Genomic DNA, 16,814 nt, shown 5'->3' with positions numbered 1-16,814 from the left:
ATGTTATGGTCATGCCCCATCACTTATAATATTTCACACCACTGGACCCTGATGTTAACTGCTACACATGTCATCTGGCTTTTTACACTTCTTCCAAATAGGTAGCTATAAAAAGGTGTCTGAGACTACTGTGTGTGACGTGTAAGTTACTTTATGAGAAATGTCCTTAAGTCTTACTGCATGAAGGCATAGTGTATACAAAGCCAAACAAAAATCGCTTAAGATTTTGTGCTAATGCTAATATACCTCAAACCTATTTTCGATGCAGAGTGCATGTTTATGATCAGAGGTCCTACACAAAAAAAAAAATCTAAATGTGTCTGAGGTTATATCTGGCACAGCTCAACAGATAGGATTGGCAGGTAAATGCTACCTACCATCCAGACACCATTTTCCAACACTCAAACTGTTGTCCTACTTCTTGCTCTTGCTCAGACATACAAGGAATGTTGAAGCAATAAAAAAACCTAGTGCAGGTCATAAAAGCTCCAGAATCTCCACAGCATTGAAGTTTATTTCCATCATATTCTTTGCAGCTTGTTCCTTTCGCTGACTTCATTCACTAGCGCTCCAAACATCAGCAGGACATCATAATGTGTCACTGAGGAAAAATGTTGACTTAAGCTGGTGCTTAGGGGGAATTATTAGCTCAGACATCCGTTACATCGAAAAGTATCACAAGTTAATAAAAAAATCAACTTTTCTGTTCTGTTGATTAAATTTAATTCCACTGCAGTTCTGTCTGTGGTTGTGGCATGTTTAAATATATTATTGTTTCTATAGGAAAAAAAATTTCACAAATTGTTTGTTATAAAAAAAAAATAATAATTGGTGTTTATTAATATTTACTGTGTCAGAGGTTGGTAATAGTTGGGTTTCTGCCACAGGAAAGTCTTCATGATTAAGAAGGCTGTGGTCGTCGTATATGTAGAAGGACATTTCAAATATTAAATGTAACCAGATGCAGATAAAAAAGCAATTGTTGTGCTTTACTTAAAAAGAACTTGATATTAATACCTGATTTTAGATGAATGACCCCTATTCATGTTTACATTGTTACCAATATTTCAGATAAAGGAATGAAATTCTGCAAAAGATATACATTATTATATTACAGACTTTGTTTCAACTGATCAACACATCAACACTGTACCCCGCAACATTGTATATCTGCTTCAAATGGACATTCGGTGCAACCCAGATGAGGATGGGTTCCCTCTTGAGTCTGGTTCCTCTCAAGGTTTCTTCCTTATGCCATCTCGAGGAGTTTTTCCTTCACCACAGTTGCTCATCAGGGACAAACTTCCTTACAAAGAACATATTTACTTTTAATCACCACATTATCTGTGTAAAGCTGCTTTGAGACAATGTTCATTGTTAAAAGCGCTATACAAATAAAAATGAATTGAATTGAATTGAATTGATCAGTATACACAATATGCTCCACAACTGTAATTACTCATTTGATTGAAATTCACTTATAGGGTTTTTATTTTATACAGCACTCAGTACTCAAATACATTAAAGCAAAAATTAATTACCACATTTGGCTGTAAAACAAAATGCCGGTCGGCAGCTGTGTGCAAAACTGGGTCAGCTAATAGAGTCCAGAACATTACGCACGAGAATCACTTGCTAGATAAAAAGACTACGCATAATCTCGAGCTGACATTCCACCACATCAACACAAAGTGACAAATCAGCAATACACAGTTAAGGTTGTATTTAAAGACTTAATATAGCCTATAAAATCCTACTGGGAATGCAGTGGGTTCATCTGATCTAAGGTGACAGTAAAGACACTTTTTTTGGAAAACTTAAATCAAGAGTAAAGAGTATTCGTCAGTTTGGGGATTTGGAGACCCCTATGGTGAGTTGATGTAATTGCAGGCAGTTCATAAAACTTTTTCTGAACTCAGCATCCATTTTCTGTGTAAAAGAAATGTGATTTTTTTGCAGCAATGCAGAATCAGGGGCATAGGCTATTTAATATTGTGAACTTTGTTACAACTGAGAAAATATTAGCCCCAATGATGGTATGTATAAACCATCTGTAACAGCAGAACTATAGTCTTTAAAATGTAAACTAAAATGTGAAATGTTTCAATGATTACTGATTTTAAACCCCATACAAGAAACATTCAGCAAATTCAATAGTGCATATTTTAAAAGGAAAACTGTTTTGTAGTTTAAAAAGAAAACCAAAAATAAAAAAAAAAAACGATCATGGAAACTCCACAAGAAAGAGGAAATGATTAATAAAACCAGTGTTTGGAAACAAAACAAAAAACAAAACACACCCATTTTCATTTGCGGCATTTGGCAGACACCCTTATCCAGAGCGACGTACAAAATTTTTTTGAGTTTCTAGCAATGAATAAATCTACAATGGTATGCAAGATTACAAACTTATATACCCATTGTTGTATATATATATATGTGTGTGTGTGTGTGTGTGTGTGTGTGTGTGTGTGTGTGTTTTCTGACAATATGTTATATTGTAATATGTAATATGTTGGGGTTCAATCCCAATCCTGAATTACTCTCTATGTCGTCTATGTAGAGTGTTACAGTGTGGTGGTCTAATTGGGAAGAAAAAAGAAAATATGTATTCTGGCCTGTGTTTATATTTTGGCCTGACCCAAAAATCTAAATGGTCTCTAAACGATATTATATCTTTGAGTAGCGTAGACAGCTTGCTGAGACCTTTCTTCCTAACCTTGTAGAAGCAGTCAGCTAGATTCCAGAAGCTGGAGTTGTTGAAAAGCAGCCACTATATAAAATGCTGATCAGGCAACTGCCAGCATAACAGTAACCCTACACTAAACAAACAGCTGCCTTTGAAAGCAGATGTTTCTGAACACCAGCCCAGAGAGTCCAGGATTGAAGAAACCACAGCCATGAGACGCCACTTACTTTTAAGATCATGTGTCTCATCACATGGGTGCCAAGTTTGTTCTGTTTAAACCTCGACTTGTCTGCAAAATTCCTGCTTTTTGTGATTGGTATTTTTTTTTAAGAGGTGGGAAACATACGAGCTGCACTTCTTGAAAGAAAAACGAACCCTGAATAATTGCGGATGGCTTTTAAGATGAATTTTGTGCGATAATTCTGAAATAAAAAGTAAAAAATTTGTTTACATTTTTTAAATGTTTTGAATTTTTCATTACTATTCTTTTGAAAATGTATTTTAACTTAAAAGTTTCTGTACCCACAGTTCCACATTGTTCTTTACTGGTGCCATCTCTACCCCAAAAAAGCAATATATCAGCAGTTTTTTATTTATTTTTTGCATGTTCAGCTCTTTCACCTCTTCATCTGTAAAATCTGTTCAGATGACCAGTGTCAAATACTAATGCTTTACTCATAGTTCACTAACTAACCAATCTGAACTAGCAGTAATAATATTTCCCTTTAATCTTTGCAAGTCCCACTTACTAGTGTCAGAAATTGAAATATTTAACCATAGGAAAATGGAGCCCAATAAATGCTGTTCATCAGTGTGTTGCTTTTATTTTTGTTGCTATGAGAAAGAGGTACAACAGCAAAATTGCCAAAAACTATCTAAGGCAAAAGCTGATTTTAAGACTATGCAGGGAAGAAAACGTATCCGCTCCTTTCCCGTCACCGTCGCCAACGAGGGAGGTGTTGGTTTTGGCAGGGGTAGGGCGACGGTAGCGCAGATCGCACATGAAAGCTTTGAGGCCGAAAGAAGGGGGCACAGACATTGGGATTTTAAATGGAAAACCAGAGGCGGTGTAAAATTCCCTGCTTTTCTTTTTTCTTGCTTCTACCTTTTGTGAGAACAAGGCCTCAGTGTTTCTTGCATTAGGAAAATCAAACCGAAGTGATGATACAGACAAAACTACTTGTATGGATTTCTTTAGGATCTATCACTTTTGAACGAATAAATCAAGGACATAGATAAGATCTTTAATATCTATCACATTTAGTTTATTCTCAGGTTGTAAACTTAATAACTCAGTAACCTCTAACAGGGCAAAATAGGAGTTATTGTAGAGAAAGATTTCATTTGAACATGAAGTCTTATCAAATGAACATTTTGAGAGAAAAAAAATGCAGAAACTATGTTACTACTGATGCTGGAACAGAATCTAAAGCAATATCTGGATTTGCATAAAGCGAGGATTAGACTGCTATTGGTACATGTGCAAACACCAGCGTGCCCCTGGGCTACAGCAAAAATCTGCAGAGTTTACAAAAATAATGCTATGACATGCAAGAAAAAAGTAAGATATTGCTGATGGGTTGTTGCCCTCTGCTGAAGTCATTGTATGTGAAATATTGTGTTGAAATATATTATGTAAGGAATTAAATGATGTAAAAATGACTGCAGACTAATAAATAATTTCTCACTTTCAGTAGTACAGCTGCATTAGAACAGGAACCAAAATTGCTAACAATGACATCATTATAACAAAATACTTCTGTCTGAAATAACCATTAAAATGAAACTGGATTAAGATTAGACAAAAACATGTTAAGTGCTTTATAAATCAAGCATACTTTATTATTTTGCGACTGGTGTTCATCAGGAAGCTAGATCAGGACTAGGTTCTCTGCTTTTTCCATATTACTCATCAGGAGATAATTCCAAACACAAATTCAAGGCTCGTACACGTTAACTCAAGTTTGAGACATAACACATGGTTTCCTGTTCTTAAAACCCTGGTATCCGTAGGTGTTTTTGTTTTATTGTGTAACAATGGAGACACAGAAAGCAAAATATTGAATCCATGTGCATGGTAAAAATCTCAATGAAGCCAGGAGGCAGGCATTGGATGATAAATCACAGCAACAAACAAAGAGCTAACTTATAAAAGCATGGCAAAGAAGTAATGAAGCAGTCAGTAAGAATAATGCTGAGAACCTGACGGATTGGTTGGCAAGACTTCACAATGCCAAAAAGTTGACTTATTCTTTCATGGTAGTGATGGTAGAATATGACCAGGATTTTACTGTGACCATATTGACAATATGTACATTTAATTTCTAAAAAGTTGGGTCAGAATTTTAATTTCTTTTTGGAAACCATGTACACTTCATCCTCCAGACTAAAGAGGAGAGGGACGTTCTGCTTTGTTATCAGCGCTCAATTCAAAAAGCTGAATCTCTGATGGTATGGGAGTGCATTAATGCCTGTGGAATGGGCTGCTTGCACATTTGGAAAGGCTTCGTGAATTCAGAATGCAGGTTTTAGAGCAACAAATGCTTCCACACATAAAATCTTTTATTCAGGGAAGGCCTTGCATATTTGATCAAGACAATGCTAACTGCATACTGCATCTATTACAATAGCATAACTTTGTAGTAGAAGATTCCAGGTGCTGAACTTGCCTGCCTGCGGTCTAGACCTTCAGCCATGCATGCATCATGCAACGAAAAACACAACAAAGGACACCCAGAACTGTTAAGCAGCTAGAATCCTGTATCAGACACATATGGCACAACATTCTTCTACCAAAACTTACTAACATTGTTAAACATGGCCCTGTCTCAACTTTGAGACCTGATGCAGCCATCAAATTCAAAATTTCCCTTTAAATGGTTTTTTTCAGTTGAAACATTTGCAGGGCAGTCTCACCCCAAAGCGTCACATATCGACGCTGTGGATGTTGCGTCGGACGGCGTCCACATCCGACGCCGAGGGTACCCCTTCGCCGCTTTTGACGAGAGACGGAACCTTCCCTCGCCTCGCTTTTCGACGCAGATGGTTGAGAGCCCGTGTGCTACACTTTTCAACGCAGATCGCTGTCCTATACACTGAATAAAGTATTATCTATCATAATAAGTGTACAGGAATAATTTTTAAATTTCGAAAAATCCTGAAGATGTCCGTAGTCCTAACCCTAACCCTAACCCAAACCCTAACCCAAACCCTAACCCGAACCCTAACCCTAACCCAAACCCTAACCGTAACCCGCAAATGGGGTTCCGTCCATCTGCGTCAAAAAGCGAAGCGAAGGGTTTCCCGTCCCTCTACGTCAAAAAGCGACGCGAAGGGGGTACCCTCGACATCGGATGTGGACGCCGTCCGACGCAACATCCACAGCGTCGATATGTGAGGCTGTGGGGTGAGACTGTGTTGACATTTGATATGTTTTTCTTTGTTTAATTGAGAATAAAATTTGGATTTATGAGATTTACAAATCATTGTATTTTGTTTTTATTAACCTTTTATACAGAGTCATAACTTTTGGAATTGGGGTTGTACTTATAATACTATATAACTTATAATAATATATAATATGTAAGACTATATAGCCAGTATAACCTTAAAATGAATTTATTTGGTCACTGAAGATGAACCTTCCAAATTCTATCCAAAACATTAAGAACGAGCATCCACATAAATACACCGGCTGTCGGCGGAAAGGGCTGCCATTTAGCCTTGAGCCAGTTTCCTAATGACATGACAGCCTGTAAAATGATAGGGAATGTAAAATGAGTTCCTATTAATGGAAAAAACCTTTCCCATTGGTGTAAATGTCTTTACATTCCACACCCAGTGTACTGTTCAATGACATGACCAAGAATAGTACATTCATTTGGGTGTAGCTAATACTTCCTAGTATGTAATATGAGAATGAGGTAGGTTGCTCTATCAATATAAAGAGCCTTTGTGGTGAGGCATAACAAGGGCAGCGAGATTAAATTCTGTTTATGCGAGATGGGTGTGAAGTCACTCTGAAGTATCCTTCAGTCTGTCGCAAAAAAGTTCTTAGATCATTAGTGTCACGAAACGGACACTCATTCATGGACACCTATGGACATGAACTTTCATGCTTTTTGTTGATGCACCATGTTGATGCAGACAGCTTCATATTAGGCATGTTGGAATTTTCACCTTGTACTGTGAGTATTTCTTAATGCACCTTAATGATGCAATGCTGACTATAAGCCATCTTAATGTTGGGTTAAAGGCTTGACTCTTCTGCATACCATTTCACTAGGCTTGAAATAGACATTTCTGCTGACAGGGCAATGAGTCAATTCAGCATTTCTTGAAAAAGGAGAAGTCAGAAAAAGGGGCTGCCCACTGTTAATTTTATTGTATATTTTCCATGGTCAGGCTTCAGCTGGATCTTAAATTTGCAGATACAAGTCCATCACAAAGCCCATGGCACACACTATTCAAACTCATTATATATCAATTAATATTGAGTAAGAACAGGCTAATTGTATGCAAAAATCATAAAAAATGATTTGACATTATTTCTTTAAATATAAAAGGATTTATTTTACATCATCATGATAATGATCATAAAGAAAATATAAAATAATATTAAAATAGCTATACATTGTTGGGGAAATTGTAGCTCAGTGGTTAACGCTCCGGGTTGGAAGGTCGGAGGTTCTAGCACCAGTATCACCAAGCTGCCACTATTGGGCCCTTGAGCAAAGCCCTTAACCCTCTGTGCTCCTGGGGTGTTGTATCGCTGACCCTGTGCTCTAACCCCAGTTTCCTAACATTAACATTAAAACTAATTATAATAATAAAATGATTGTGTGTATTACATAGTGACACTATTCTCCTGACACAGCATGTCAGGAAACAAAAAACAGAAGAGAAAGTACATTGTCATTGTCTAACTTTGAACTTATTTCAAGACAACCATGTAGACTAGGACCATCAGACTGAGAAGTACAACGTGTGTGAAACAGGTACGTGCAAGTAAAAGACATGAACTGTTACTTATGTTTTTTCAATGTGGCAATGTTCCAAAATGGTGGTAATGTAAGTCAAGATTTGAGTTTTAATGTTTCATTAAGCCATATTGTTACTGTTTATAGATCACTGTCTTAACAAGCGATGCTTATAATAAAATGCAAACAAAAATGTAAATGTAGGTTTGTCATGAAATATAATTTGGGTTTATGCAAACATTGGTTTGCTTTTTCGCTTTGTAGTTCTGCAGAACATTAATGGCACATTACTATCAGGTTCCACAATTAAAATTTTCCTGTAAAAAAAAAAAAAAAAAATTATTTATATATATATATATATATATATATATATATATATATATATATATATATATATATATATATATATATATATATATATGAAGAATGTTGTACTAGATATTTTTTTTAAATAATTTGTTAAATAATTTGTTTTAAGTTAAAAGTAAAGTAAAAATAGATTTTTTTGGTTGTTTTCTCATTTGTTTGCCTTCTGTCTAATTATAAAATGTAACCAACAGGAGAAAGAGACAAAAACACAATGTAATAAAGGAATAAATGTCAATTTTACTGAATCCAGCTCAGCCTTTATTAATATATTCAATCAGACATCAGTTAAATTTCAAACTTTGTGTGCATCAGACAGATATTTAGAAAATACATTTTAATAAACCGGTGAACGAAAACATAAAAATAAATGATGCACAGGAAAGCTTTTGGTGTAAAATCAGTGTAAAAAATGCTGTACTTAATTTGTAAGTGGTATTTTTTTTTTTATTTAACTTAGCTGCATTAAATTGATCATATTTATTATCTCTTTTCGCCTTAAATTACATCTTAGCCCCCAGTCTTATTTCATTAATGCAGCTTTCTGCTGAATTAGAATGTGGTTTTCAGTTCATGCTTTCTCACAGAATTCACATTAACATAATTCATAATGAATATACAAATATTTGAATTCTATACACGGCTCTGCCATGCAGATGCAGAAGCTAGAAGAGTAAATTGTAGTATACTGAAATGAGGAACGTCTGTGTTATGACGTTCAGTCAGTTTTTTAATTGTTTACCACAGTATATTGAAATAAATCTCAGAGTACACAATTTCTACTTCAATTTCAAATCAAATCAAATTTTATTCGTCACATACACATACATACATGCAGTAATATGCTTTTTACGACGGTCCGGCATGAGGGAATAGGATGGGGAGAAAAATAAAACAAAGAAAACACTTTGGTACTGCAATTTAAATGTACCACTAGTCCAACCGTGTGAATGCTATAGAAATTGCAGTACTTATAAAATGGGGCAAAGTAAAATAGAATGGATGACAAAAATATACATTTCTGTAGGGCTTGGAAGTAAGAAGCAGATCCTTACTGCTCGAACGCTTTATACTCAATACTCCCTTGAGCAAAACTCTTCAGATACTCATTTGCATCCCGTCTCATTGTAATTTAAATTGGATTAGGACTCAATAAATACAGATATTGGAATTGGGCTTTGCTCCATTAACGTGCTCATTTGCTCGTAATTGTAAAAAGTGTTCCAATACCAACATCTGATAGTGCTGTCGAAATTATTACCACAAGATGCTAAACTTGCCCTCAACAAAACATTGAACCATGAAGTAAATAAAATTTCAGTCTTGCAAACGGATAACCACATCCTTTCAATGCTTTTTATTTACCTACAGAAATCCTGCAAATCATGGAGCTCACAGAAGAACTGTCAACTACCCTGGAGAATTTCAGGAACCTGACGAATTCATCATGGCAAGGCTGTTCCCGTAATAACGTCCTGAAGACAACAGTGTTCCCAATCCTGTATTCTTTTCTCTTCCTGCTAGGACTCATCCTAAACGGTTTAGCAGTATGGGTGTTCTTCAGCATCCCCAGCCGCTCTCATTTTATCATTTACCTAAAGAACATTGTTGTGGCTGACGTTCTCATGACTTTGACGTTTCCATTTAAGATCCTGTCTGACTCCAACATGGCCTCGGTGGGCCTCCGCATCTTCGTCTGCCGTGTTTCTTCTGTGGTTTTCTACCTCACTATGTACATCAGCATCCTTTTCTTTGGCTTTATCAGCATTGACCGCTGTAGAAAAACGCTCAACCCTTTCGTTGGCACCAGTTCCAGACGGCTGGCCAACAGGAAGCTCCTTTCAGCTGCTATCTGGGTGTCCCTGCTGGCGCTTTCTCTCCCCAACATGATTCTCAGCAGCAAGGAGCCAAAATCGGACCAATTTAGCTGCAGTAGCCTGAAGACTGAACTTGGCTTAAAGTGGCATGAAGTGGTGAACCATATCTGCCAAATAATCTTCTGGGGCACTCTGGTGGCAGTAGTGGTGTGTTATACGTTGATCACCAAAGAGCTCTTCAACTCTTTTGCCCGGACTCGCATTCTAAACACGGCGGCTCAAAGCCAGCAGAGAAAAAAGAAAGTGAGAGTGAATGTATTCCTCGTTCTTGCAGTGTTCTTCATATGCTTCGTGCCATTTCACTTTGCCCGAGTGCCTTATACACTGAGCCAGACAAGGGAACACCGGTTTGACTGTCAACAAAAGCTTGTCTTTTTCCAGGTAAAAGAGAGTACACTGTGGCTGTCCTCTCTGAACTCACTTTTAGATCCGCTCATCTACTTCTTCCTCTGCACGTCCTTCAGGGACACGCTATTCAAAATCCTACGAGTCTCACCTGGAAGGTGCAGGGCCTTGCAGTTTAGTACGGATACTCCTGCAGTAAGCAACCAAATGGAAAACCGCCCATCGCAAATATAGTCCACAAGTTCTGTATATAATGTTGATGTTCTAGACTGTATATTCAGTGAATACTGTGTAATGTGGTTAGAAAAAACACATCATTTTGAAATAAAATTAAAATTAAAGATATTGGGACACCTGACATTTCCTACCATATGTGGTTCTTCCCCCAAACTTTTACCACAAGGTTAGAGGCACACAATTGTATAGGATGTCTTTCACTTGAACTAGGAAACCCAAATTTTTTCCATCATGACAATGCCCCTGTGCACAAAGCCAGCTCCATGAACATATGCTTCCCATAGGTTGGAGTGGAAGATCTCCTTCTATAGAGCTCTGACCTCAACCCTATTGAACATCTTTGGGATGAATGGGAATGCTGACTGAACCCCAGGCACTTACCTAACCTACATTAGAACCTTACTTTACTAACCTTACTATATTACTAACACCCTTGCAGCTGAATGAATCTCCACAAGCACATTCAAAAAATTTAGTGGAACATCTTCCCAGAAAAGTGGAATTTATTAGAACAGCAGGTTGGAATAAATGGAAATGGTATGTTCACAAAGCACATACTAACCTTATTGTCAGGTGTCCATAAACCTTTGTCCATATGGTGTACAGGTAGTCGTCGACTTACAACCTTTCGACTTTACACCACAATCGCTAGCCGTGGCGTACGACAGTGCATACCAGCTTCCGGCATAATTTCACAGTACTGAACATATAGCCTACTCTACTTATGACCAAATCGTGTTACGACTGTCATAGTCGTAACACGAATTGGTCATAAGTAGAGTAGGCTATATGTACAGTGCGACAGTGCGTACCAGCTTCCGGCATCATTTTACAGTACTGTACATATAGCCTACTCTACTTACGTCCAAATCGTATTATGACTGGTCTATCGGTCCCAATCGTGGTCGTAAGTCGACGACTACCTGTATATTTTTACAAATGTAAATATTTCCTTCTGTTACAACAAGGATGCTGTGTTGTTCTTTTAATAAATAAAAAAGTGAACTGAAACAACGTTCCCCCAGGAAACAAGGTGCTACATAAAAACATAAACTAATACAAGATAACACCAAACTAACAAAACTAATGAAAGAACTACACACACGATATTACCGAAAGTGGGTGAGCGAATTGTAGTGTAATAGCACAACACAATAACACTGTAACAATGAGCCATTGTAATGTCAACGTCTGTAAATTGCAATGCATTTTGAGTATTCTGGCCTAAACTCAATCACTAACTCCATGAATATGTATGGAATTATTCCTGGTATTCTATTGTTTTTCTCTCAGGGCACTGCATCTTGGAGCAGTGCCACCAAGTCTAAGGTTATGTTGACTGACAGAGAAGGAGAAATTGATTTGGTGACAGATACACTTACAAGGACATTTACAATGCGGACCTTTCAAGAAAAGCTGGCATCGTGAGGAAAAGTCAGCCAAAAAAGTTCAAAACGGTTGTTAAGCTTTTTTATGAACCGTTTATACTCTTGCGTTTTCTTTCCTGCACAAAAACACACAATTTGCCTCTGTATAAATTCTTGAAAAATAAAGAAAATTTGAATGAACACAATTCAACAAGTCTCCTTTCACTGCAGCCACGTCTGCACCACCTGCATACATCAATATTAACCTCATAACTGTTTCTTGCTTTAGTAATGACATTCATTCTCTCCGCATGAGATGCCTGTCTGTGATGCTGCATTTCTCTATAATATCAATGTGTCTTATTGATGGCATTCAAAGGTGGATTGATTCAGGTAGGACACCACTGAAGGCATAGGTGTGAAATGCATAGGGCACCACTGGTAGAAATTTATACACAGTCTGATGTCAGGAGAATAAAGAGTGTGTGTGATCCTGGTCCTGCATCATGTAAATAAAGTCTGCCATGGCATTCTTATAAGTAAGATAAATGTTAACTTGTTGCCAAGACATGTAGACTTCCTCATACCCAGTTTAAAATTAGGAAGGAAGTTTGCATCACTATGTTTGTGACCCTCGTCACATTTTCAAATGAAGCAACGGTGGTCCAATCCTATTGTTGGAAAGTCCCTGTCATAGAGATTTAGAAACGGGGGGGTATAAGAGAAGGTATACCTTTATTTATCCCACAGTGGGAAATAAACTCAGATACATAACATACAACCATAACATACATAAAATACATAACATACAACCATTTACAGGTCCTTAGGACCTGAAACACAGGTATATGATCTGAGACATGAGAGCTTGGAAAGACAAATTCTAAAAATGTAATGTTTTTTGGGGAAAAAATGAAAATGAGAGAGAATATTGTCATTATTTCTTTATATTCCTCATCAATAATAATAATATAATTATCTTCATGATCCCCTTAAAAAACTTGAATTAATATATAAGGATAAAACCTTTGTAACGCAGTAGGAATGTGACAATATGTTGTCTGTTAGTGACCACTACTGGTACTTAGTGACAGCAAAATCTGTTTTTTTTTTTTTTTTTGGGCAATTACTATGCGAGGGGTCAGGTGTAAAGGTGTCAGGAGATGAATTTATGAAATCATTGGCAGGCACGTTTTAGAAAACTGCATCATTGGCAGGCACGCTTCAGAAATGTGTTTTTTTTTTTTTTTTTTTTTTTTGGGCTGTGGTTATGTGGTTTGCAAATCGGCCAAAAAGACACTGTGTACTAGGTATTGCTGACACCACCAGCAAGCTGTCAAGTTGAGGGGTGTGTTTGTGTCACTCATTTTCTGTTAGTGTTACTTCACAGCACAGGCTGTTGACAAATTTGCGAGACATCAGAGTGGTTTTTACATTCTCGCATCCTAAAACGGTATGTGCTATGTTTTCTTGTCCAATTATTTTTATGAGAAATTGTATCTATACAGAGCTTATTATTGTATATTAAATATTAATTATAATTAATATGGATCTCTCTCTTTCTCTTTCTTTCTCTCTCTCTCTCTCTCTCTCTCTCTCTCTCTCTCTTTTTTGCTAATTTTTTTGCAACTATTTATGTTATTTAATGTAGCAACTATTCCACTCACTTACAACTTTAATGCAATGTAGGAAATATTGCATGTAACACTTCACCTTTTAGAAATCCTCCATCAACACACAATCCATGATTTATATTCTGCAACCTGCACAGATCTCTGCTATCTTTTGTCTCATCATGTTGGTATATTGTGTATCTTGTTCATCTCTAAACTCCAGGGTCCTGGTGTGATGAACTAGCTTATACAGCCGTGACAGTTTCATTGTTTTTTTTTTTTTAACAATACATGTAACAGAAACCATATAAAAAAGGATTGCTGTGGTGTTCTTTAAAGAACATTAGAAGGTGGAACCAAAATACATTGTCAATTCCTGAAATGAGATTTTGTAGAGGGTATACAGAAACTTTCGAGATGACTGTTCTGTTGCGTCTTGTCTTTCGAAGCCAAACACGGGTGAACGAGTCTACTGCAGATACATAAAAGCAATTCTTCTGGTGGTTGTGCAACCCTAAATGTAAATATAATGAGATAAAAATAATGATATGCTTCTAAGAATACTTATGCTTGATCTTTTTCTAAGAATTGACATTTCCTAAAGCAGCTTTTCGGAAATAAATAGATTATGGTGATATAGGTGAGAAAAATCTCCCTGAGATGTTATAAGAAGATACCATGAGAAGAACCAGGCTCAGAAAGGAACCCGTCTTCATCCGGGTGACACCGAATGTCCAAATGTAGATGAGGGGTTGTTTTGATAAGCTTTAATGCTTTAACTAGATCCAGAAGAAGTGACACATGATATCCCCTATTATATCCTGGATTATATTCCTCTAACCCTGTTTTATTGTTTAGATATTAGTCCTGAATGCATTTAGCTACTTGAGTACCTCAGGTAGCTACCTCAGAAATTCAGATTATTCTCAGACAATTCCAGGTATGATCCTGGTTCTGTGTCACTTGGGCTGCCATGGCAATCTTATACTTCACTAATATTTTTCACTTATACTTCACTAGTTTTTGAGAAGAATGATAGCGTGCCGCTAAAGATACTAAACTTCCTCATACAGGCACATCTGTGCTAAAAAGAAATTTGCAACCTAAAATTAGGAAAGAGATGCAGGTTGCACCCATACTCTTTTCACAATCTTGCGCCGAAAATCTCGAAAGCTGAGGGTGTTAACGTTATGCGAGTGTGCGAGGGAGAGGTTCAGATTTTGGAAGATATCTTGGAAAAGAAAGAAAATAAATAAGATTTGACAACTTTTTTTTTATCTTTTAATTTAGTTCGTTTCTTATCTTTTTTTTTTTTGTCCAGCAGAAAACTTTTTTTTTTTTTTTACATATGACCCACATGTACACAGATGTCCTGAAGTTGCAGATGCATTTAGAGATTTTAAATGTGATGCAATTTTGTAAGCTCTTTGAGCTTGTACAGGGCAATAATCGTATATATATTTTATAAAGTAATGTGGTGGATTTTTGTAAAGCTATTGCAACAACTTAGTGATAAGATCTTGGTTTGTCTGCAAATGTAAAACCTCATCTTGCAAGCCATTACTTATCTTGCATTGGCATTACTGATTTAATAGAAAGAAATCGAGAAAAAAAAATAATGAAAATTTTGTATGTTTTTCGTATGTTAAACACACGGATACTCATGAAATATTTGCTTTTCAGGTATCAAGATGACTTCAAATAAAACCGCAATTTCAAATGACGACAACTTGCAATGTGGCATTAATGAAAAAGCATGGGCGTTTGCACTTCCCAGTCTCTATTTCACGATTTTCCCACCTGCTCTTCTGCTGAACCTGATAGTAGCTTGGATATGTCTACACCTTCATGCAAAGTCTACTTTCATGGTTTACCTGAAGCACTTGGTGGCGGCTGACCTGCTCATGACCTTGACCTTCCCTTTCCGAGGTGCCAGCGAGCTCCCGGACGCTACCCTGGGGATACATGCATTTGCCTGTCGATACTCAAGCGTCATCTTCTACCTGGCCATGAACATGAGTGTGATATTGATGGGACTCATCAGCCTTGACCGCTATTTAAAGATCGTCCGGTCTGGAGGAAGTCATTTCTTTCAGAACTTGCTCTTTAGTAATGCCGTATCGGTCTTTTTCTGGATGGCCCTGATCGGATCTAATACATTACCTATCATGATAACATCAAACCAAGACCCTAAGAATAAGACCGGAGAGTTCTGCATAGCCATGAAAAATGAACTAGGAATTATGTGGCACAAGGGAGTCGTCCTGGTCGGCAAAGTGATCTTTTGGACAGTGTTCGTTATAATTGTGTTTTGTTACTCCTGCATTGCCAAGACGGTCTTGGAGTCATACCAAAGGTCTCGCGGCAACAATGACAAGCGGAAGCGTAAAGCAAAGCTTCGGGTTTTTCTTATTCTTCTGGTCTTTGTTATCTGTTATCTACCTTACCACTGTATTCGAATACCTTATACTAAACTACAGGTTCAAAGCAATAATTCATGTTCCAAACTTGCACTGAAAATTGTTAAGGACTTAACCCTCTGGGTTTCAGCGTTAAACGTGTGCATGGACCCCTTAATTTACTTCTTTCTCTGCAAAGCTTTCAGGGAAAGGTTTTGGGAGATATGTGACCTTAAAAGATTTTTTCCGTCTTTCGGGAAAAAAAACAATGATGCATGTCAGTCCTCAGAAACTACTCTCTAAGCTAAAAATAAAAACTGTAAATGTTACTTTTTTCATACTTTTTAAGCAATTGTAATTTAAGGCAAGCATGCTGTTACAAAGTCTGAACATGGGCAACTGCTGTGACACAACAGTGTGTAACGTTCCACTGCAGAATGCTGACAGCAGAATGGTGTTAAAACCACATCAGGAAGCAAACCATGTGCACAATTTCACATTAACGACCTAAATATTTGTTTCTGCCTATCAGTGTTTGCTATGATTTAAAAAGGTCATTATTTTTACTCAGCTTTATCATCATGAAGTCATGATGGGGATGATTATTCTACATATATATATATATATATATATATATATATATATATATATATAGCGTGTGTGTGTGAGTGTGTGTGTGTGTGTGTGTGTGTGTTACAGTATATATATGTACAATTTTCTATACATTTAATGGACAAGATGATATATCTAAAAATAGAAAACAAATATTATAAAAATAATATTGATAATGTATGAACTGATATTCTTGTATGATCATGTAATTGTGCTACATTTAAACAAATGTTTGTTTTTGTAATCTACAATTTATTGAATAAAATTTGTATTATAAATAATTTAATGAATATAATCATATTTTATCATTTTAATTATTCTGCTTGATTT

General features: G+C 36.7%; 2 protein-coding genes across 2 annotated transcripts; both read left to right on the top strand.

The window, feature by feature from the left end:
- The first annotated feature begins 6,718 nt into the window (after positions 1-6,718).
- Positions 6,719-10,680, top strand: LOC124403161 (P2Y purinoceptor 12-like). Its single transcript, XM_046876779.1, has 3 exons — positions 6,719-6,876; positions 7,633-7,686; positions 9,406-10,680. Exon 3 carries the CDS (start codon positions 9,420-9,422, stop codon positions 10,488-10,490), a length of 1,071 nt encoding a protein of 356 aa, XP_046732735.1. The 5' UTR covers positions 6,719-6,876; positions 7,633-7,686; positions 9,406-9,419; the 3' UTR covers positions 10,491-10,680.
- A 2,307-nt stretch (positions 10,681-12,987) lies between these two features.
- LOC124403137 (P2Y purinoceptor 13-like) lies at positions 12,988-16,502 on the top strand. The gene is made up of 2 exons (XM_046876752.1): positions 12,988-13,313; positions 15,157-16,502. The coding sequence occupies exon 2, from the start codon at positions 15,165-15,167 to the stop codon at positions 16,173-16,175; it is 1,011 nt and encodes a 336-aa protein (XP_046732708.1). The 5' UTR covers positions 12,988-13,313; positions 15,157-15,164; the 3' UTR covers positions 16,176-16,502.
- The last annotated feature ends 312 nt before the right edge of the window (positions 16,503-16,814 follow it).

The sequence above is a fragment of the Silurus meridionalis genome, chromosome 20 (assembly GCF_014805685.1).
Source record: "Silurus meridionalis isolate SWU-2019-XX chromosome 20, ASM1480568v1, whole genome shotgun sequence".
NCBI lineage: Eukaryota > Metazoa > Chordata > Actinopteri > Siluriformes > Siluridae > Silurus > Silurus meridionalis.
The sequence above is the reverse complement of the archived record's forward strand: the minus strand, read 5'-3'. Positions and strand labels throughout refer to the sequence as shown.